Here is a 24,555-nt window from a genome sequence, read left to right as displayed (position 1 = left end):
AGACACATGCACCTCCATGTTCATTGCAGCACTAGTCACAATAGCAAAAAGATGGAAACAAAATGCCCATCAACAGATGAACAAATAAACAAATTATGGTACATACACACAATGGAATACTGTGCAATGAAAAAGAACAATGATGAGTCCAAGAAACATTTCACAACATGGATGAATCTGGAGGGTATTATATTGCGTGAAATAAGTCAGTCACAAAAGGACAAATATTGTATGAGGCCACTATTACTGGAACTCAAGAAAATGTTTACACACAGGAAAAAAACATCCTTTGACGGTTACGAGGGTGGGGAGGGAAAGGGAGTGGAAATCACTAAATAGATTAGTAGACAAATATCAACTTCAGTGAAGGGAAGGACAACACACAACCCAGAGGAAGTCAGCACAACTGGACCAAAGCAAAAGCACAGAAGTTTCCTACACACATCCAAACACTTTGTCGGAATCAGTAGCTGAGGCTTGGGGACCATAATATCAGTGGACATCTAGGTCAATTGGTATAACATAGTTCATAAAGAAAATGTTCTACATCCCACTTTGGTGAGCAACATCTGGGGTCTTAAAAGCTTGTGAGTGACCATCTAAGATACATCTATTGGTCCCTTTCCAATCACAGGAAAGGAGAATTAAGAAAACCAATGACATGAGGAAAACAATAGTCCTAAGGACTAAAAGACCACATGAACCAGAATCCCCACCTGCCTGAGACCAGAAGAACTAGATGATGCCCAGCTACAATCAATGACCACTCTGACAGAGATCACAACAGAGTCCCAGACAAAGCAAGAGAAAAATGTAGAACAGAATTCAATTTCACAAAAAAAGACCAGACTTACTGGTCTGACAGAGACTAGAGGAACCCCCAAAACTATGGCCTCCAAACACTCTGCTAACCCAGAACTGAAACCCATTCCCAAAGCCCACTTTTCAGACAAATTTTAGATAAACCTATAAAACAAAGAAATTAATACACACTAGGAATGTGCTTCTTAGTTCAATCAAATATATGAGACCAAATGGGCAGCTTCTTTCCAAAAGCAGGATGAAAAGGCAGCAAAGGGCAGGAACTCGACAAATGGACACAGGCAACCCGAGGGGGAAAGGAGGATCGTGTTGTTACATTGTGGGGATTACAACCAACCTCACAGAACAATATGTGTATGAATTTTTGAATGAGAAATTAACTTGAGCTGTAAACTTTCATGTTAAATAAAAAAGCACAATTTAAAAAATACTCTGTGTACATTAGCAATTCCTCTGCATTCCCCCTAACGACCCTACACCTACAAAACTACTAATCTACTTTCTGTCACTATTGATTTGCCTATTCTGAGCATTTCATATAAATGAAATCATATAAATTGTATTTTGTGACTCATTCCCTTCACTTAGCATAATTTTTTTAAGTTTCATTCATATTGTAATATGCATAAGTGCTTCATCTCTTTTTATGGTCAAATAATATCCCATTGGATCTCTAGTGGCACAGTGGTTAAGCGTTCAGCTGCTAGCCAAAAGGTCAGCAGTTAGAATCCAACAGTGTCCTATAGGGTCACTATGAGTTGGAATCGACTCAATGGCAACGGGTTTTCTTTTTTTTTAGCATTTCATTGTATGGCTTTATCACATTTTGTTAATCCGTTCATCAGTTGATGAATATTTGAATTGTCTCTACTTTTGGGGTATTATGAATAATGCTGCCATAAACATTCATTTACACATTTTTGCATGGACATGTGCTTTCAATTCTATTAAGTCTATGCCTAGTAGTGAATTGTTGGGATACATGGTAACTGTACAGTTTAACTGTCTGAGGAACTGTCATGTTCATATAGTTTTAAAATGGACTATAGCTAGTATCAAATTGTTACAATGCTTACATTTTGTTGGTTATATTTAAAACGGAAATGCAACAGTGCATTTCAAAAGATATCATTTACAAAATGCTGAAAATTATATCCTTTACAAGTATTTAAAATTATAATGAAAAAATTTTAGCTGCTAATAGAAAAATATAAGTGGAATACATAGTTTCATGAAATTAGATACAATGCAAACAAAAATATTTGAAGACCACTGCACTAGAGAGAAATATAAGAGGTAAGCTTTTACTCTTTAGAAGAGATTAAACATATATAAGCAAATAAGTATATTGGAATACTTCAAGACCATGGAGATGAAATATCGTTCCTGGGAAAAAATCAGAATATCGTTTTAGCTCCCAAACTCATCCTGTTACCTTTCTTTTATAGTTTGAGTAAATATGACTTAATTATTCCAAAAAAAGATACTGAAGAGACTAAGCCTCTAATGTAGAATTGGAAGATCTCACTTTCACTTCATTTTTTTCCAAACAAGAATGTGCTCACATTATTCCATAGAGACATGTTCTTATATCTTTGTGTTAAAATAGCTCTCTGTTCTCATGGTCAAAATCGTTTTGCATATTATTTTATCCATTGCTGTTTTATACTATTGGGTTTAAACCCTGATTCTGTATTTTACTACCTTTGGAAAGTTATTTAACTGGACTATACTTCAGGTTCTTCATTTGTAACGTGGAGATAATCGTAGTGTGGTTTATATAATCTAGGGTTATTTTGAGGATTGAATGAGTTAATGCATGTCAAACACATACCTGTGTAAGCATACTGCACCAACGAATTAAGTGCATTTGGATCCACTCCCTCCATCTTGACCTCTTCTTGTTTGGCTTCAAGCACATCGTTAGTAAACATTGCAGCAAAATAATCAGACACTGCACTGAGAACCAACCTGGAAACCAAAGTGTTTCAGAGGAACTTAGTTCATAATCTCATTGAAAAATATGAAATATATTCAGTAAATTTATAACAATGGTAAGTCAGTTTTCTGCATAAAAATTTTAGTTTAGTAAACGCGACTTTTAAAGTGTAGTGAAATTAGAATGATAAATTTAGTAAACTGATTTTCTTTTAGAGGGTTTTTCTGTGCTGGTTTTCTTTCGTCGGACTCTCCAAAGTTTGAGTCTTCTAAATATTGAACACAAAATTAGATCGTATATGCTAATGCATTTTTAATTTAGGACAATAAAAATTTATTCCCCCCAATGTTCCCAATTGTAATCAATGCACTAATTACTGTTGTTGTTGTTGCTAATAAAAGAAGTAAATAGAATACTTTCTCTCTCTCATTCATACCTGTTATACCCAGCAAATATTATGATTGCAAAAGGAGACTTACCGGTGGGCTGGTATTCGAAGGTCTCCAGCAATAAGTAGCACATCGCACAGTTGTTTCTCTTTCAAGTAATTCCCCATTTTATGGAGAGTTTTCTCTGCATGGTTTACAGCATGAAAATACTCCTCAGATCTGCCAACATTCATTTCTTCAGGATGGCATGTATCTAATCTGAAAGGGGGAAGAGTGAGAAAATGGTTTATCATATTTGTAAAAATTGGAATTTTTTTCCTAGTGAGTTTCCAAATGTCCTGTGGAAAATTAGGCACACCAACTTGTAAAATAAGTATGTTGAATTAAAGTAAATTTAAAATTTACCCTCCGATCTTAAATATTTCACTATGGTTGCTACCTAAACACTGGTTAAAGTGAAGAGTCATGGTTAGTATTTACAGCTGGAATGGAAACATATCTATTTATGGTTCATCTGCAGAGCTAGTGGCAAGTGGTATATGCACAAAGTTTAAAATATCATCCCCTTTCTTTCATTCTTATGAGTATCACAATTATGCCATTAGGCATGGAATCTTTAGACCTGATTCAAAACACTTGTCAAATTTGACTATGTCCTGAAGCTTACCCATGGGGCACTCATTTCACATCAGAAATATTTTTTGAAAAATCCAAGCCTGAGAGGTCCATAACAATTTTTTTCAATATGGAAATTCTATCAATAAACTATATACGCTTCTGTCTTTTATTTTTTTTAATATTGACGTAAATATAACTTACAATAATGAAAGCTGTCTATGTATTATTTTCAGGATCACAAAATGCTAAAATTTAGATACCAACTCAAGTACATAGAGGCTTGCAATGAGTAGAAGATTAAAAATTTGATGATCTGATAATCATACTTAAATGCTTTACAGATCTTATCTAAGTCTCTCATGTTTCTTCCAGCATCATTTTTCAACAATCTGTTCGGATTAGTTTTTAAGTTCCCCCCTCCCCAACTAAGAGCCCTGGTGGTGCAGTGGTTAAGAACTAGGCTGCTAACCAAAGGGTCGGCAGTTCAAACCCACCAGCTGCTCCTTGGAAGCCCTACGGGGCAGTTCTACTCTGCTTGTAAGGCCACTATGAGTTGGAATCGACTCGACGGCAACCAATTTGGTTTGGTTTCGTATTCCCAACTCAGCCTGTGTTTCTTTGAAGACAGTTGATCCAGAAAGACATTAGTCTTTGTCTACTTCAAATAAATGATTCGTCTCTGATTCTTCTAATTTTTTAAAAACTCTTTGGGATCTTCAGTCTCAATTTTGTATTGATGCTCAATGAAGAATGCTACCTCTCTTCAGATACACTCTTGTTTAGTGGAAAGGAACAATCCCTTGGCACCACAGACTATGAAGCATTTAGGTTTTACTTAGGTCACTTATCCTAACCTTTCCTCTGCTGAAGTGCAGACTGACTTCATGTTAATTGAGTCAATTGAACACTCAATGTCTAATAATTTAGGTATCTTCATGTCTACTCCACCATGCACTTGAGATGGGGTATTCTAAAGGAGGAGTGTGTTTTGGGAAATTGTGGCCAGGAAAGCTTTTATTCTGTGGATTTTCTTCAGCCTATCTTGGCTGAGGATAAGATTAAAAAAGAAGTGTCTTCAATTGCTAACTGTTTTGGGATGTGTTTACAGGGACATAGTAAATTTATTATATATTTACAATATTTTTAAAATTTAAGTGCAGATTTAAGGTTTCTAATTTTAAAATCCTATAAATATGAATCACACAAATTTAAGATTTCAAAAGACAGATGGAATGCTAATGTCAAAATAAAGAAATAAGAAATTAGTACTCCAAGAAATATGGCTAGATCAAAATGAAGCATCCAAAATATAACAGACTTACGAATCTAAAGACATAAAAATAAAACAAAGAATATAATCTCTCTTGGTCATCATTTAGGTAAAAGATGAAAACACAAAACAAATAGGCAAACCACCACCACCAACAATACATGTAGTCAGTTCCAGCCCTTATTACTTACTAGATAAGTGATCTGATATCACTGCTGATGTCAGATAGATCCTGGCTGACAGCAGAGAACACCAGAAAGATGTTTACCTGTGCTTTACTGACTATGCTAAGGCATTTGACTGTGTGGATCATAACAAATTATGGGTAACATGTTGAAGAATGGGAATTTCAGAACACTTAATTGTGCTCCTGAGGAACCTATACATAGATCAAGAGGCAGTCGTAAGAACAGAACACGGGGATACTGTGTAGTTTAACGTCAGGAAAGGTGTCATCAGGGTTGGATCCTTTCACCATACTTATTCAATCTGTATGCTGAGCAAATAATCCAAGAAACTGGACTATATGAAGAAGAATGGAACATCAGGATTGCAGGAAGACTCATTAACAACCTGCATTATGCAGATGACACAACCTTGCTTGCTAAAAGTGAAGAGGACTTGAAGCACTTACTAATGAAGATCAAAGACCGCAGCCTGCAGTATGGATTACACCTCAACATAAAACAAAAATCCTCACAACTGGATCAATGAGCGACATCATGATGGATGGAGAAAAGACTGAAGTTGTCAAGGATTTCATTTTGCTTGGATCCACAGTCAACACCCAGGGAAGCAGAGTCAAGAAATCAAATGACACATTGCATCGGGTAAATCTGATGCAAAAGACCTCTTTCAAGTGTTAAAAAGCAAAGGTGTCACCTTGAAAACTAAGGTGTGCCTGACCTAAGCTATGGTGTTTTCAATCGCCTCATATGCATGGGAAAGCTGGACAATGAATAAGGAAGACTCAGGAAGAACTGACACCTTTGAATTACAGTGTTGGTGAAAGAATACTGAATATACTATGGACTGCCAAAAGAATGAACAAATCTGTGTTGGAAGAACTACAGCCAGAATGCTTCTAAGAAGCAAGGATGGTGAAACTACGTCTGACATACTTTGGACATGTTATCAGGAGGGATCAGTCCCTAGAGAAGGACATCATACTTAGAAAAGCAGAAGGTGAGCAAAAAAGAGGAAGACCTTCAACTACGTGGACTGACACAGTGGTTCCAACAATGAGCTCAAGCATAACAACGATTGTGACGATGGCGCAGGATCGGACAGTGTTTCGTTCTGTTGTACACAGGGTCGCTATGAGTTGCAACCAACTCGAAGGCACCTAACAACAACAAAAAAGTGATCCTGGGCAAGTCACTTAATTTTTCTAAAATTTTATTGTAAAATATAGGTAACGAAAAATTTTCCTTTTTAACCATTTTTAAATGTACAATTCAGTGACATTAATTACATTCACCATGTTGTTCAACCATCACTACTGTCTACTTCCAAAAAAGTTTTTGGGGACACTGAGCTTCTGTTTAGGTGATGGAAAACTTTGGAAATGGGTAATAGTGATGATTGAACAAGATGATAAATGTAATCAATGTCACTGAATTGTAGATATGAAAAATGTTGAAGTGACAAATATTTTGTTACGTATGTGTTTACCACAATAAAGTATTGGAGAAAAAGTTTTTCATTACCCCAAACAGAAACTCAACACTCCATAGGCAAAAAACCCCAACCCCCTACCCCCTCCTCCCCGTCCCTGGTAACCACTTTTGCTTATCTGTTTATCTGTTAATGGACACTTGGGTTTTTTCCCCACCTTTCAGATATTGTGAATAATGCTGCAGTGAACATTGTGTACAAATATCTATTTGAATGCATGCTTTTAAATTCTTTTGATTATATACTTTAGGAGTGGGATTACTGGGTTATACGGTAATTCTATGCTTAACTTTTTGAGGAACTGCCAGGCTATTTTGTATGGTAGCTGCACCATTTTACATTCCCATCAGCAATGCATGAGAGTTACAATTTTTCCACATCCTCACCAACACTTTTTATTGTGATTTTCCCTGTTTCTTATAATAGCCATCCTAGTGGGTGTGAAGTGGTGTGTCATTTTTTTTTAAGATATTCAGTTTAGTAACAAAGAAAACACACATAAAACTGTTGTACTTCACGTCAGAGAAGGGGAAATGGTTTTAAATAAATTGTATCACATATTAAATGAGAAAAACCACGCTTGAGGAGAACTAATTTGTTAGCACACCAATGGAAAGAAGGGAGTTTTTCATTTGTTGTAGTAATTGCACCATAGATATGGATTTAAATGTTATTCGCCACCTCCATTGATGGTGTGGGATGCAGCTATTCTCTAAGGATGGCCAAGTATGACAAGATGAGGAGAGCACTCTAGCTGCAATTTACCCCACCGCTGCCACTTTGGCAATTAAGAGTAATGACAGTTAATGTTCATTGGTGTTACTACTTTATGCAACTTTTTATTTTTATCATTCTTATTTTTTGGAATATTTCTTTTGTCCTCCATGACATAAGGCTTTCTTTTCTTTTGCTTTTTTAATGTGGCAAATACGTATGTAAAAAAAAAAACCTGCCATTTAAACATTTTTCACATGAAAAATTCATTGACAATAATTGTTTATCATGCTGTGCAACTATCACCAGTATCCACTTCCAAATATTTCCATTACCTTTAACAGAAGCTCAATGTCCCCTAAGGAATAGGTCCCTCTCTTCCTCTCCCTCCCACATGCCCCTAGTAACCACTAATAAATTTTGGTATCCATATGCTTGCTATTCTAGATATTTCATATAAGTGGGATCATACAATATTTGTCCTTTTATGACAGACTTATTTCACTTAGCATGTTTTCAAGGCTCATCCATGTTGTAGCATATATCAGGACTTCATTTTTCTTTATGGGTGAATAGTATTTCATTGTATATATATAAAAAAAAAGATGTACCACATTTTATTTTTATCTTCTTGATGGACATTTAGGCTGTTATCACCTTTTGACTATTGGGGATAGTGCTGCAATGAACATTGGTGTACATGTATCTCTTTGTGTTCCTATTTTCAATATTTTGGGTATATACCAAGGAGAATTGTCAGATCATATGGGACCACCAAACTGTTTTTGAAAGTGGCTGTACTATTTTACAGTCCCACTATCAATGAATGAAGGTTCCAGCTTCTCCACATCCTTGCCAACACCTCGTTTTCCTCTCCTTAACATTATAGCCATCTTAGTTGATGTGAAGTGATATCTCACTATGGTTTTGATTTGCATTTCCCTAAAGCCTAATGATGTTGAGCATCTTTTCATGTGCTTCTTGGCCATTTTTTTTGTGCTTTAAGTGAAAGTTTACAATTTAAGTCAGTTTCTCATACAAAAACTTAAACACACATTGTTATGTGACCCTAGTTGCTCTCCCTATAATATGACAGCACATGCCTCCTCTCCACCCTGTATTTTCTGTGTCCATTCAACCAGCTCCTGTCCCCCTCTGCCTTCTCACCTCGCCTCCAGACAGGAGCTGCCCACTTAGTCTCATGTGTCTTCTTGAGCTAAGAAGCACACTCTTCCTGAGCTAAGAAGCACACTCCTTATCAGTATCATTTTACATCTTACAGTCCCGTCTAATCTTTCTCTGAAGAGTTGGCTTCAGGAATGAATGGTTTTAGTTTTGGGCTAACAGAGAGTCCAGGGGCCATGTCTTCTGGGGTACCTCCAGTCTCAGTCAGACCAGTAAGTCTGGCCTTTTACTAGAATTTGAGTTCTGCACCCCACTTTTCTCTTATTCCATCAGGGACTCTCTGCTGTGTTCCCTGTCAGGGCAGTCACTGGTGGTAGCCGGGCACCATCTAGTTCTTCCATTCTCAGGCTAATGGAGTCTCTGGTTTATGTGCCCCTTTCTGTCTCCTCGGCTCATATTTTCCTTGTGTCTTTGGTGTTCTTCATTCTCCTTTGCTCCAAGTGGAATGGGACCAATTCATGCATCTTAGATGGCCACTTGCTAGCTTTTAAGACCCCAGATGCTGCTCATCAAAATTGGATGCATAATAAATTTGGTTATGCCAGTTGACCCACATGTTCCCTGAAACCATGGTCTCCAGGGCCCTGCCCCTGCTACTCTGTCCCTTGAAGTGTTTGGTTGTATACAGGAAACTTCTTAGCTTTTGGTTAATCCAGTGCTGCAATAAACATGGGTGTGTATATACCTATTTGTGTGAGGGCTCTTATTTCTCTAGGATATATTCCAAGGACTGGGATTGCTGGATCATATGGTAGTTCTATTTTTAACTTTTTAAGGATGTGCCAGATTGATTTCCAAAGTGGATGTACAATTTTACATTCACACCAGCAGTGTATAAGTGTTTTAGTCTCTCTACAACCTCTCCAACATTAATGTTTTGTGTTTTTTGAATTAATGCCAGCCTTGTTGGGGCAAGATGGTATCTCATTGAAGTTTTGACTTGCATTTCTTTAATGGCTAATGATTATGAGCATTTTCCATGTATCTGTTAGCCACCTGAATGTCTTTCTTGGTGAAGTGCCTGTTCACATCCTTTGCCCATTTTTTAATTGGGTTATTTGTCTTTTTGTGGCTGAAGTTTTACAGGATCTTGTAGATTTTACAGATTAGATGCTGATCGGATTTGTCATAGCCAAATTTTTTTTCCCAGTCTGTACGCTGTCTTTTTATTCTATTGGTGATGACTTTGGATGAGCATAAGTGTTTGATTTTTAGGAGCTCCCAGTTATCTAGTTTCTCTTCTGGTGTGTGTGCACTGTCAATTATGTTTTGCATTCCGTTTACGCCATGAATTAGGGCTCCTGGAGTTGTTCCTGTTTTTTCTTCCATGATCTTTATCATTTTAGATTTTATATTTAGGCCTTTGATCTATTTTGAGTTAGTTTTTGTGCATGGTGTTAGGCATGGGTCTTGTTTCATTTTTTTGCAGATGACTATCCAGTTATGCCAGCACCATTTGTTAAAGAGACTGTTTTTTCCCCCACTTAATGGACTTTGGGCCTTTGTGAAATAACAGCTGCTTATAAGTGGATTAATTCACGCCTGGATTCTCAATTCTGTTCCACTGGTCTATGTATCTGTTGTTGTACCAGCACCAGGCTGTTTTGACTACTGTGGCAGTATAATAGGTCCTAAAATCAGGTAGTGTGAGACCTCCCACTTTGTTCTTCTTCATCAGTAATGATTTAATTATCTGGGGCCTCTTCCCTTTCCATATGAAGTTGGTGATGTGCTTCTCCATCTCATTAAAAAATGCCATTAGAATTTGGGTTGGGATTGCATTGTATCTATAGATCGCTTTGGGTAGAATGGGCATTTTCACAATGTTGAGCCTTCCTATCCATGAGCTAGGTATGTTTTCCCACTTACAAAGGTCTCTTTTGGTTTCTTACCAGTGTCTTGTAGTTTTCTTTGCATAGGTCTTTTATGCTTTGGTTAGATTTATTCCTAAGTATTTTATCTTCTTGGGGGGTACTGTAAATAGTATCGATTTGGTGATTTCCTCTTTGATGTTCTCTTTGTTGGTGTAGAGGAATCCAACTGATTTTTTTTTTATGTTTATCTTGTCTCCTGATAATTTGTTTAACTATTATAACAGTTCCAGTAGTTTTATTGTGGACTCTTTAGGCTTTGTTTGTGTATAATATCATATCATCTGCAAATAGAGATACTTTTCCTTCTTCCTTACCAATTTGGATGTGCTTTATTTCTTTTTCTAGCCTAATTTCCCTGGCTAGGACCTCCAGCACAGTGTTGAATAAGAGTGGTGATAAAGGGCATTCTTGTCTGTTTCCTGTTCTCAGGGAAATCCTTTCAGATTCTGTCCATTTAAGATGTTGGCTGTTGGCTTTGCATAAAGGCCCTTTTCATGTTGAGCAATTTCCCTTCTACTCTCAGTTTTTCTGAGAGTTTTTATCATGAATGTCTTGGACTTTGTCAAATGCCTTTTCTGTATCAATTGATAATATTATGTGGTTCTTGCCTTTTTTTAATTTATGTTATATATTACATTGATTCTTCTAATGTTGAACCATCCCTGCATAACTGGTATGAATCCCACTTGGTCATGGTGGAATATTTTTTTGATATGTTGTTGAATTCTATTGGCTAGACTTTGTTGAGGATATTTGCACCTAAGTTCATGAGGGATATTGGTCTGTAATTTTCTTTTTTTGTGGTGTCTTTATCTGGTTTTGCTATCAGGGTTATGTTGGCTTCCTAGAATCAGTTTGGGAGTATTCCATCCTTTTCTATGCTCTCAAATACCTTTAGTAATAGTGGTGCTAACTCTTTTCTGAAAGTTTGGTAGAATTCTCCAGTGAAGCCGTCAGGGCCAGGGCTTTTATTTTATTTGGAGTTTTTAGCCACTTTTTCAATCTCTTCTTTTGTTAGAGGTTTATTTAGTTGTCCCACCTCTGTTTGTGTTAGTTTAGGTAGGTAACGTGTTTCTGGAAATTTGTTCATTTTCTCTAGGTTTTCTAATTTGTTAGAGGACAATTTTTCATAGTATTCTGTTATGATTCTTTTAATTTCAGTTGGGTCTGTTGTACTATTGTCCATTTCATTTCTTATTTGGATTATTTGCTTCCTCTCCTGTTTTGCTGTTGTCAGTTTAGCCAATGGCTTATTGATTTTGTTAATCTTTTCGAAGAACCAGCTTTTGCTCTTGCTAATGCTTTCAACTGTTTTTCTATTCTCTATTTCATTTAAATCTAATTTTTAGTTTTTGCTTTTTTCTGATGTCAGAGGGTTTCTTTTACTTTTCTCTGTTTGAGTTGTAGGGTTAATTCTTTGATTTGGGCCCTTTCTTTTTGGAGGTGTGCATTTATTGCTATAAACTAATCTCTGAGCACTGCTTTTGCTGTGACTGAAAGGTTCTGATAGGATGTGTTTTCATTCTCATTTGACTCTGTGAATTTCTTTATTCTATCCTTAATTTCTTCTATAACCCAGTAGTTTTTGAGTGAGGTGTTGTTCAGTTTCTATGTGTTTATTTTTTTCTTTCCTTGCTTTTTCTATTATTGATTTTTACGGCTTTAAGGTTAGAAAAGTTGCTTTGTAATATCTTGATGCTTTAGACTCTGTTAAGGGTTGCTTTACAGCCTAAGGAAAAAAAAAAAAACCAAACCTAATATACAGTCTATTCTGGAGAATGTTCCACATGTGTTGGAAAAGAAGTATACTTGGCTGTTGCTGGTTGGAGTGTTCTGTATATGTCCATGAGGTCAAGTTGGTTGATTATGGCATTTAGATCTTCCGTGTGTTTACTGAGTTTCAATTGAGTTTCTTTTTGGATGTTCCGTCCTTCACCAAAAGTGGTGTGTTGAAGTCTCCTACTATTATTGTGGAACTGTCTATTTCTCTTTTCAATGCAGTTAGAGTTTTTATTTATTTATTTTGGAGTCCTGTCACTGGGTATATAAATATTTATTATGGTTGTGTCCTCTTGGTGTACTGACCCTTTAATCATTACATAGTGTCCTTCCTTAACCTTTATGGTGGATTTTACTTTAAAGTCTATTTTGTCAGAAATTAATATTGCCACTCCTGGTCTTTTTTGATTGTTGTTTGCCTGATACATTTTTTTCCATCCTTTTAGTTTTAATTTGTGTGAAGTCTAAAGTGTGTCTCTTGTAGGCAGCATATTGACGGATTGTGTTCTTTTATCCATTCTTCCACTCTCTTTTTTGGTGCATTTAGTCCATTTACATGCAGCCTAATTATTGGTAGGTATGAGTTTAGTGCGATCATTCTGATGTCTTTTTTTGTGTTGTTTACAGTGTCTTTGTTCCACTTAATTTTTTGTGCTGAGTAGTTTTCATTTATTTTCTTTTCATTGTTGTTGATTTTGTATTTGCTGAGACTACGTTTTTCCTTTTTTTTTTTTTTTTACTTTGATGTGTAGTATTGTTAGTTTCCTTTGTGGTAACCTTAATATTTACCCCTATTTTTCTAACTTAAAATCGATCTTTTATTTCTTTATATCTCCTTGACTTCCTCTCCATTTGAAAGATCTATGACATTTTTTAGTCCCTCTTTTTTGTTTTAATGTTGTCATCTTTTACATAATGAAGTCTGTTTCCCTGTTTTATGCATTTTAGCTTCATTTTGTGGTTTCCCTATCTGGGTTGATATCTGGTTGCTCTGTCCTGTGTTTTAGTCTTGGGCTGTTGTCTGACATTATTGACTTCCCAACCAGGGAACTCCCTTTAATATTTCTTGTAATTTTGGTTTGGTGTTTGCAAATTCCCTAAACTTCTGTTTATATAGAAATGTCCTAATTTTGCCATTATATTTAAGAGACAATTTTGCTGGATATATAATTCTTGGCTGGCATTTTTTTTTTCCTTCAAGGTTTTATATATGTCATCCCATTGCCTTCTTGTCTGCATGGTTTCTGCTGAGTAGTTCGAGCTTAGTCTATTGACTGTCCTTTGTAGGTGACTTTTTCTTTAGCTGCTCTCGAAATTCTGTCTTTGGTTTTGGCAAGGTTATGTTTTTGTGACTTTCTTTTGGGATCTACCTTGTATGAGGTTCGATGAGCATCTTGCAAAGATATCTCATCTTTCACGGTATCAGGGAAGTTTTCTGCCAGAAAATCTTCAACAATTCTCTCTGTATTTTCTGTTATCCCCCTCTTCCTGGTACTCCAATCACTCGTAGGTTATTCCTCTTGATAGAGCCCCACATAATTCTTAGGGTTTCTTTTTTTTTAATTCTTTTTTCTAATTTTTCCTCAAATATGTTGGTGTCAAGTGCTTTATCTTCAATCTCACTAATTCTGACTTCCATTGCCTCAAATCTATTCCTATGACTATCTATTGAGTTGTCTATTTATTGTTAATATTCTGGATTTCTGTTTGCTGTCTATTGATTTTTCCATCCTATTAAATTTGTCATTATACTCTTCTCTAATCTTCTTAAGTCCTTCTATTGCTGTGTCTGTATGCTTCCTGGGTTTTTCTGGGTTTTGCCTGATCTCCTTCCTGATCTCTTGAAGTGTTACGTGTATTAATATTTTGTATTCTACCTCTGGTAATTCCAGGAAATTCTCTTCATCTGGAAATTTCCTGGGGCGGGGGGAGCTTGCTGAAGACATCATGGTCTTTTTCTTTATATGATTTGATGTTGTCCATTGTCTCCAAGCCATCAGTAAGTTATTGTATTTATTTATTTTATGTTTGCTTACTGTGTCCTAGCTTCTTATTTTATTTTGTTTTGATATGCCCAAATAGGCTGCTTGTGTGAGCTAGCTTATTTGTGCCTTTCAAGGTCTAACATCCTGTCACCAAGTGGTTAGAGCTGTTAGTAGGTATGTGAGCCCAGGAGTCCATTCACTTTTCTTGTATGGATTCAGCTCTGGTACCCGGGTAGTTGGTCACCAAGCGTGTGGTGTAGGCTCTCGCCTACAGGCCGAGATGGGCAGGGGTGATTGGTGTAGGCACAGGTATTTGGCTACAGTAGGGAGTCATGTGCTGAGGAAGCCAGTGGGCTGACAGCTGCCCCTGAGTGTCTTTGAGGAAAGCTTGTTGCTGTTCCCTAGAGCATGTATGAGTGGGTTTTGCAGCTGGACTATGGGCACCCAAAGGATGCACTCTGCTCCCAGTGCTGCTTTCTTGGTGGTACAGGGTCCCTCTGTCTCTCTGCTAGCTTCTAGATTTCATATCTCAAGAGCTTGCCTCAAGACACAGGCCAATCCTGTAGGTTGAGTCTTGCCTCACTAACACCTGCCACTCATCCTCCCTCATTAACATCACAGAGGCAGGATTTACAACATATAAGAAAATCACACAATACCACCAGGAACCATGGCCCAGCCCAATTGATACACACATTTTTCAGGGGACATAATTCATGACAGATTCCTGTCATGAGTGGCTAGGTGGTGTGAGTACAGCACCAGCCCTCAGGCCCCTGATGTGGGTAGGTGAGGCCCCTGCTTAATGGGCACAGAGGTGTCAAATGTCACGAACCTGCCTCTCCACCATATAGCTGAAACAGTTGAAGTTAGACTTCAGGTATATACCCTATTGTACTCTTCTAATAAGGGCCTATGCTGTTGAACCTGCCTCTCCACCATATAGCTGAAACAGTTGAAGTTAGACTTCAGGTATATACCCTATTGTACTCTTCTAATAAGGGCCTATGCTGTTGAAATGGGCCCACACAGGTCTATGTAGGGGTAAAAGACATTCCAAGTCTGTGGACCCCTAATGTCTGAGCCTAGGCAAAGGAGCTATTTCTGTCCTGAGTTACCAGCTTAGGGGAGTCGGCAGATTATTTTTTCCTTGTTTGTTAATTTCTTCCCTCTTCAAGTCCAGGAGAATGGCTCGGGGTGTGTGATGGGTCCTACTTCTAGCCTAGGGGACACAACACTTTCTGAAGCTGGCTTGGGCCCAGTGCAGAGCAGGAAGGGGGCAGGTAAGTGAGCAAGAGATTTTTCCCAAAGGCTTGTTTTTTGATCTGCATGGTAGGTTAGATGCATGTACTTATCTTTTGCCGACTGAGCACCACTTTTCACTGATTCTGGAGGCATGACTAGACTATCTGCCACTTGGTCTCTCCCAGTGTGGAAAATGCCTCCCAAACGCCACTGGTTGTCTCAGTGCTGACACCAACAGATCCCAGCCTGCATGGTATCAGTTCCCACTGGGTCAGGTGTGGCAACTCCTTGCTGCTCCTGAACCATCCCTTCCTGCCTGCCACTCAGTCCAATTCTTCAACTTTGCCTTTGATGTTCAGGGCTCCTAAATTGTCATACATAATCAATTCACTTGTTTTTTCAGGTCTTTGTTGTAAGAGGGATCACAGGAAGTACCTGACTACTCTGCCATCTTGGTCCTGCCTCATCTTTGGAAGAATATGTCAATATAAATCAAAATTTAAAGTACAAATGGATACTTGAAGAAGCCTCTAAATTCTGAAGTTGAAAATGTGTGTACAGTTATATTAAGGACTGTTTCTTTTCATAGTTCAAATATCATAAAGGCACAGAACCAGTGGATGCTAACACAAAGTACACAGTTTAATATTCAGACATTTCTCATTTCAAATAGCTTTACAGTGTTTTGTTTTTTTTTTTTTTTCTGGTTTTCTTTTGCCAGTTATTTGCTCCATTTTTCAAGGGAGCCATAGGGGTTAAGTAGAATCTCAGCTTTCTTTTAATGGTGCTGCCTAAGTTCCCAGAACTCATTACAGGAAAGGTTATTTTGTTACTGAGGCAATGTAAAGCTCAACAGAAAATTAATCTATATTTTTTTGTTCATGGAAGTGCTTGACTATATGAAAAATAGCTTTTATGAAAGTCCATGGGACAATCTTATTACTAAAATAGGCATTTTGGACTGATTCTCTTTTTGGGATCTATTTAAAGCCTGATCCATTTGCCTTTCCAGCTCTCACCATGGTACCTGGCACATGGAAGACCCTCCATAAATATCTGATGAATGTATTAATTCATGCACATATTGCTTACTGCATGAATTAATACTTCTGGAGCTTTGGAAATTGGTGACGTTATTCTTAAAAGCAAATCCCAAAGTCTGAACTTTCCTCTTGATAAGATAGCTATCATTTATAATGAGAAACCTCTGGTCATGGGGGCAATACTATGATTCTTGGTGGCATCAATTAAGCCAACATTTGAAACCTAGAGTAGGTAGAGATTTCCTCTGAAGAAACAACTCATCTTTTTGTGTAAAATATGTCTTTTAATATTTTGAAATTATATTTTAAGAGATTATGCTGTTGTAAATGACTGAAATTGTCATTCCATATGGATAATATAAAGCAATATCCTGCAATGTTCCATTAAGTCCAAAACACATGGGCAACTATGAATATATATCTGTTACCATGAATATTTGTGATTTTATCTTTTAAAAATTTGTTATCTAGTTATAATAAATGATGATGGCATCAAATGTAGATCACTGTCATCTAGAACTGTAAAATATATTTGACATTATACTTCATAGTTCATCCTCTTTAATATGTAACTCTTTGATAAAAGCAATCAAATAAATATAAACATTTTATTGAGCACCATCTTAAATATGCTCAAAATGGCTAAACTGTGTACAAAGAAATAAAGAAAATCAGGAGAATGATGACTTACCCCCACCAAAACTAGCACCCACCACCACCACCACCATCATCATCATCATCACTATTTAGAGCTGGCATGATCAGTGAAGGAAACAGAAAGAATATAAGATAACCTTAGAAGGATACAGAAAGAATACAGGTGAATTTAGCCTTGAAGAATAGATGTAGCTTGAATGAGTAGAAAAGAGGGAGAAAGGCATTCCAGGAATGGAAAGCAGGGTGAACAAAAGCTTGCAAGTATTGTAGCTGTTATTTGCCCCAGTTAGGTTTCTTTTAAATGTCAGAAACAATGTGGAAGTAGAAAAGTCAAAAGGAGACTGTGAACAGAGGTTAAACATCAGGAAGGACATTTACTAAACTTGATGTAGATAAGTGAAAGCTGAGCAAAGGGAAGGCTTTGACTCAGGAACTGAGTCAATAGGAAGGAGTTGCTCAGCATGAGTTAGAGGAGCAATTCCATATTACTGCAGATAGTGACTTGACAGAAAAGCAAGAAGAGTGAAAGTATGTAACATGTAGCTGTAGCGAGGTCCCTTTTGAAGGTCTTCCTTGAGTAAAAAATGACAATTCTGAGCCAGAATTTTGGTAGCAGAAAAGTGCACAGCATATTTAGCACCAGCATTTGACAAGTTTGATGGGAGTATTTAGATTATGTGTGAAACAAAAGTGAAAGCAACAAATTACAGCCGCGTCTTAGACTTAATGAAATATACCAAAACTAGAATTAAAGTAATATAGGATTTTTTTTTTTTTTAGGATTCTAAGTTTAAGCAGCAAGAGGGTCAAGTGAAGTTGGCGATCTTTTTTTGTTGTTCTTTTTGCTCTTTTATTTGGGTTTGAGTTATTTTAGTTTTGCAGGGAACCTCATGCTTGTTTTGTTACACCATGCTAGGCAAAAAGCGTTCTGAAAAGAGGTTAATAACTCCAAAACGATGAGACATCTACACACTTTATGCATAAATGACAGCCTCTTAGATGTAAGATTGAATGTGTTATGATGGTTTAAGGCTGGCAGAAAGACTTTCACAGCAATTACTAAAGCTTTGGATTTTCCCAGAGGGAACAGTATGTGAGGTAAGGGGAGATAGGCAATCCTCTAGTCAACTTTTAATATGATACTAAAACATTCACTTATTTATTGTTTTAATGTAGTAATATTTTGAATACAGCACACTATTATTGGTTTTCTGAAGATTGTTGATAGTATTTTGCCACAATATTACTGTTTTTCATTTCTAAGATTCATGAAATTTCTAAGTGATTTTTGTTAAATACAGAGACCAACTTTCTGCATTAAAGATAGGATTCTTTTAATAGTTTATTTTTAAAAGTGTTGAAAGAATATGCTATCATGACTGACTGTATATTAGAAAAATATCTTGATTTTGCTTATAGAAATTGTATTTGTAAATCTACCCAAGATTTCCATATAGTATGTGAATCTATTTTGATTCAAAAAAAACAACTTTAAGCTGCTAATAAAAAAGAATTTTGGAGTCCTGATTAATAAGTATTCCATATAATCATTTGCAAGTAATCAATGCAGACAAATCACTATCACTACATGCCAGTATAAGATTCATTTTGGATTAGTTCCCATAATTAAAGCATTTTTCAACATTTCCCATCATATATTGAATCTGTGATGTCTATCAAGCTATGGTGTTTTATTTAGCATAAACATAAAGGTTGTTGGAGCTGAAAATAAAACATATTGAAGTGTTTCAAATATAAAAAGCTGAACTTTTTAAAATATGTTTCTGAATATACCAGGAATCAGCAGTAACAGGTGTGTATTTTTTCCTTGTTGGTATCATCAAAAAAGGTTTTTTTTTTTTTTTAACAAAAGTACTCGCTAGCACTTTTTCCAAGATTTCTTGATATAACCTTAATGTTACATTATACAAATCATGTCAAGTTAAATGCTGAAAGGTTACAGATACACCTTTCACAGTTCTGCCATCTTAGGTGAACCAATGCTAATGAGTATTTTAAGAGTCTATTTTTTTTTTTTTATCTAGAGCAACTCCTAGATCTGCATTTAGATCTAGATCTAAAGAAAAAAAGGAAAATATATATTCTCATTTACACTGCAAATGATGATTAGATGGAGAATGTAATAAAGATATATTTGTGGAGTTAAAACTAAAGCTACACATATCATGGAAGACAAAAAATTTAAAGAGTTTTCTCAGGTGAACTCTGCAAACTGAAGAGCTGTCTACAAACCAAAAGTAAATTTTCAATTTTGCTTACACTATAATTATAATTTGCATTTGTTGTCTTTCTTAGTTTTGACATAAAATTTAAAGAGACATAATCCCAGATAAAGAAAGCTATTGTTAGTGAATTTTAATAATACATGCCAAAAAAAAATCTTAATTCTTAAATAATTGTTTTACAAGTTGTACTTTTCCTCTCCCTCTCTTCATTCTGGAATACAGATTAAAAACTCTCTATCCATTTCATATGCCTAGATGAACTATAATTAAATTAGTAATAGGGAAACGTAGGGTACCTTGCTAATACATTTATTGTAGTTAATGATCTTTCTTTCAAATATATGTTCTTTAAGCAAAATAAAAGCAATACTTGTATGATAACCAAGCGAAAAGTTCTATTTATACAAACTCTACATCAAAAACAGCTTTTGCAAAAGTAACAACATCAACAAACCCTCCTCACAATGCTGGGGCGAGGCTAACAGATTAGCATTTGTATTATTGGCTACTTATTGGAGACACAATGGTGATTCAGTGGTACAATTCTTGCTTTCCATGTGGGACACCCAGATTCAATTCCTGGCCAATGCACCTCATGTGCAGCAACCATCAGGCTCTCAGTGAAGGCTCTCATATTATTATGATGCTTAACAGGTTTCAGCAGACCTTTCAGACTAAGATGGACTAGAAAGAAAGGCCTGGCAATCTACTTCTGAAAAGCAGCCAACCAAAACCCTATGGATCATAATGGTCCAATCCACCACCAATTATGGGGATGGCTCAGGACAAGGCAGTGTTTCATTCTACCGAGCATGGGGTGGCCATGAGTCAGGAACCAACTTGAGACAGGCAGCTAACAACATATCTGAATCTATTTTATAACAAACTGTATACTTTCTAATTTACTTTGACTATGGAACAAAATCTGTCCTTAAAGAAGTACAGCCAGAATGCTCCTTAGAAGCATGGATAGCAAGACTACATCTCACATACTTCAAACATGCTATCAGGAGAGATCAGTCCCTGGAGAAGGACACCATGCTTGGTAAAGTAGATGGTCAGCGAAAAAGTGGAAGACTCTCAATGAGATGGATTGACACAGATGTAACAATGGGCTCAAGCACAGCAATGATTGTGAGGATGGTACAGGACCCGGCAGTGTTTCATTCTGTTGTACATAGGGTCACTATGAGTTAGAACAGACTCGACAGCACCTAACAACAACATGGAAAAATACCCATGCAAATATAAAACAATCTATATTTTTATCTACTCCTACCAAAAGGAAAAGTTACAGCTTCTACTACCTTACCAATGTAATAATAATAGACAACTCAGTAGAGTACCTGGGTGGTGCAAACAGTTATGTGCTTGACTAATAGCCTAAAGATTCAGAACCTAACCAGTTCGAACCTACCCAGAGGTATCTGGGAAGACAGGCCTGGAGATCTGCTTCTGAAAGGTCACAGCCTTGAATACCCTATGGAACAGTTCTGCTCTGCTCACGTGAGGTCACATGGGGTTTCCATGAGTCGAAATTGACTCCACAGCAACTAACAACAACATTTATTGAGTGCCATTTATGAGCCAGAAACCCTGGTGGCATAGTGGTTAAGTGCTACAGTGGCTAACCAAAAGGTCAGCAGTTTGAATCCCCCAGGCACTCCTTGGAAACTCTATGGGGGCAGTTCTACTCTGTCCTATAGGGTTGCTATGAGTCAGAATCGACTCGATGGCAACAGGTTTGGTTTGGTTGTTTTTTTATTTATGAGCCAGGCAATATACAAAATGTTTTCTTATATATTAATCCATTTAATCCTCACAAGTCTGTGAATTAAGTTTTATTTCAGTATTTCAGATATGGAAACTTAAGATTAGAAAGATTAAAAAAAAAACCTGCTCAATATTACATAGCTAGTAAATGAAAAGTTGGGTTTCAAACCAAAGTCTGTCTTATTTTAAAGGCTGTGTCTTCCATTATTCCACAATAACATTTAACTGCTTATATTACATACCAGATTTAATTTATAGGATGTTAGAATCTCTGTATTGTCTCCAAAACAGCTGTAATTTAGGATGGAGCTGATAAAGTATATGTTTATTCTAAATAAAATCTTAGAACAGAGAAATTCTGTTTGAGACAGCAGAAGGTTGACAATTATATTAACTTCTGAAAGGTTCCCAAATCTCTTATTATACTGATAAAATGTAAAGATTACAAACTGGTCACCTGATAATCACATTTTCAGCTCAAGGTACTATAAGGTAAAAAGGCAAGCTTTTGTGGATTGCTTGGCTTAGGAGTCATTTGAGAGATGCACTTGTTTCTCGGGCTGAGCTACTAATTTTAGTTTTATATGTTTTACTTTCAGAACTTGTGTAAAGAAGAGAGGGCTCTTGAAGCCATGCCACTAACTAGTCTTAAAAAAGAAGGAGGGAGGAGGGAGGAGGGAGGGGAGAGAGAGAAAGAAAAGAACCTATCTAACCCGTCTATAAATATTAAAGAAAAACTTGTGCTCCTCCATATCAAATATTGGAGGAGACACATGAAAGGAAGAAATGGTGTTTCTGTTTGAAATAGTATCTCCAGGTTGATGATGAAGAATTTTCATTTTGATGTATATTTCTAGAACTCTGTACCAAGTATTTTATTTATACTGTACATGGAAAACAGGAACTAAAAGGAGAAACAAAAGTAGGATAATGGGTTTCTTTTTTTTTTTTAATTTTTATTGTGCTTTAAGTGAAAGTTTACAAATCAAGTCAGTCTCTCACACAAAAACTTATATACACCTGGCTATATACTCCCAATTGCTCTCCCCCAATGAGACAGTCCGCTCCTTCCCTCCATTCTCTCTTTTTGTGCCCATTTCGCCAGCTTCTCACCCCCTCTACCATCTCATCTCCCCTCCAGGGAGGTGATGCCAACATAGTCTCAAGTGTCCACCTGTTCCAAGATGCTCACTCCTCACCACCATCCCTCTCCAACCCATATCCAGTACAATCCCTGTCTGAAGAGTTGGCTTTAGGAATGGTTCCTGTCCTGGGCCACCAGAAGGTCTGGGGGCCATGACCACCGGGGTCCTTCTAGTCTCAGTCAGACCATTAAGTCTGGTCTTTTTACAAGAATTTGGGGTCTGCATCCCACTGCTCTCCTGCTCTCTCAGGGGTTCTCTGTTGTGTTCCCTGTCAGGGCAGTCATCGGTTGTAGCCGGGCACCATCTAGCTCTTCTGGTCTCAGGCTGATGTAGTCTCTGGTTTATGTGGCCCTTTCTGTCTCTTGGGCTCATAATTATCTTGTGTCCTTGGTGTTCTTCATTCTCCTTTGATCCAGGTGGGTTGAGACCAATTGATGCACCTTAGATGGCTGCTTGCCAGCGTTTAAGACCCTATACACCTCTCTCCAAGGTGGGATGCAGAATGTTTTCTTAATAGATTTTATTATGCCAATTGACTTAGATATCCCCTGAAACCATGGTCCCCAAACCCCCGCGCCTGCTACACTGGCCTTCAAAGCATTCAGTTTTTTCAGGAAACATCTTTGCTTTTGGTTTGGTCCAGTTGTGCTGACCTCGCCTGTATTGTGTGTTGTCTTTCAATGGGTTTCCTTTTAATCTAATAGAGTTGGACAGCTTAATTGCAATTTCCTTATATGGTGTATTTGAATAGTTTGGCCACGTACAATTTTCTTCATTCTTTTTTCAGAGTAGTATATTGTCAAACTCAAAGTAGAGCTGTTGATGAGACAGTGACAGAGGTAGAAATGGTGAACTGAATACTCTCAGTGATCTAAGAATGCTCTATCAAAAGCAGCACAGATGGTATAAGCTCCAGCTCATCTTTGTCACTCTCTCAGAATCAAATCACTGTTTTGGTTGCTACTTTTATTTTTCAGATATTTAAAACATTCATAGGATCAAGTGAATTTGATTATGTATTTAGTTCACATGTTTAAAATATTCAGGGTCTGTGACTGTAGAAAAGGAACACAAGTGGTACTTTCCAGAAATGCTGTGGTCTGAAGAACAACTAAAAGATAAACGTAACTCAAGCATGGAACATAAGTTTTTGAAGGAAAAAAAAAAAAAAAGATTCTTTCAGTTCTCAAGTTCTCAAAGTTGGGTTAAATTTCACTCTAGAAAACAAAAATATATTTTCTAGGGTGAGTTGAATGCTTCTGGGAAATGTTTTTGCCCTGTTGTAGTGTTTATGAATTTAACATCTAGACATATAGGTAACGCAATGTGTTAGAGTCCTGGCAGGCTGTAGGGACTCCAGGAGGCAAAATGAAATGAAAGTTTCAGAAGATGTGAGCCAGCAATCCATGCAGAGAGATGAGGAACTGGGTACAGATTTATGGAAAGAAAAAACATGTAGTCAAAAGGCTGAATATGTACTTAAGAGGAACCAATGGAAAAGAATATCACAATACGTATTATATTAATTTAGATAACACAGTAAGATTATGTCACCTAAAAACATACTGACTAAATGTGCTGAGTCTTATTTCCTATGATTTAGCAATAAGATGGTTATTTCTGGAGCCCACAAAATGTTTTAAAATATTCCACTGTACATGTATTTTCTTACAAGTTGTAGTTTTCCATTTGTCTCAATAGCATAAAATATTTCAGAACCAACTACTACGCAACAGGGAAGTACAAAAGATCTAGTGTCTTGCGAGTCTTCTGATGGAAAAAAAAATCAGAATCTATTATGTTAGGGTCATCATTTTTTTTAACATTCTCATAACAGTGGGAATTTTAATTCCCCCCCATTTTATTTAATTAAAATCTAAGCTGATATTTTCAATAAATCTCAAATAACATCTAATATTTTCTTACCAATACAATTAGTGATTTTATTCACTTTTTTCTATTCTCTAGATTGGCATGTTATTCCCTTTCTAATTATTTTGCACAAATTTAATAGAACAGATAATTTATTATCTTCTTTTCATTAAGTTGTTGGATTGCTTTACTTAACCTATTCATGGTGGCTCTAAATGGGGCCTGTCACCATTTATTTTTATTAGAATGGAATGCCAAAGTATTAGCATATTGAATATTCACAGCAGTATTTATAAAATTCCTGTCAAACCTCACTAATTTG

At 36.6% G+C, this 24,555-nt stretch overlaps 1 protein-coding gene across 2 annotated transcripts in view; it reads right to left on the bottom strand.

Moving 5' to 3' along the window:
* The window catches only part of KLHL4 (kelch like family member 4), a 130,359-nt gene that overhangs the window by 32,408 nt on the left and 73,396 nt on the right, over nt 1-24,555 (bottom strand). For both annotated transcript variants that reach the window (XM_003412701.4, XM_023551415.2), the window contains exons 2-3: nt 3,241-3,408; nt 2,657-2,793 (exon numbers count right to left, since the gene is read on the bottom strand). In XM_003412701.4, coding sequence (XP_003412749.1) covers nt 2,657-2,793; nt 3,241-3,408 — 305 coding nt within the window. The remainder of the gene's footprint in view (nt 1-2,656; nt 2,794-3,240; nt 3,409-24,555) is intronic.

The sequence above is a fragment of the Loxodonta africana genome, chromosome X (genome assembly GCF_030014295.1).
Source record: "Loxodonta africana isolate mLoxAfr1 chromosome X, mLoxAfr1.hap2, whole genome shotgun sequence".
NCBI classification, from domain to species: domain Eukaryota; kingdom Metazoa; phylum Chordata; class Mammalia; order Proboscidea; family Elephantidae; genus Loxodonta; species Loxodonta africana.
Note: the sequence above shows the minus strand (reverse complement) of the source record. Positions and strands in the feature narration are given on the sequence as shown.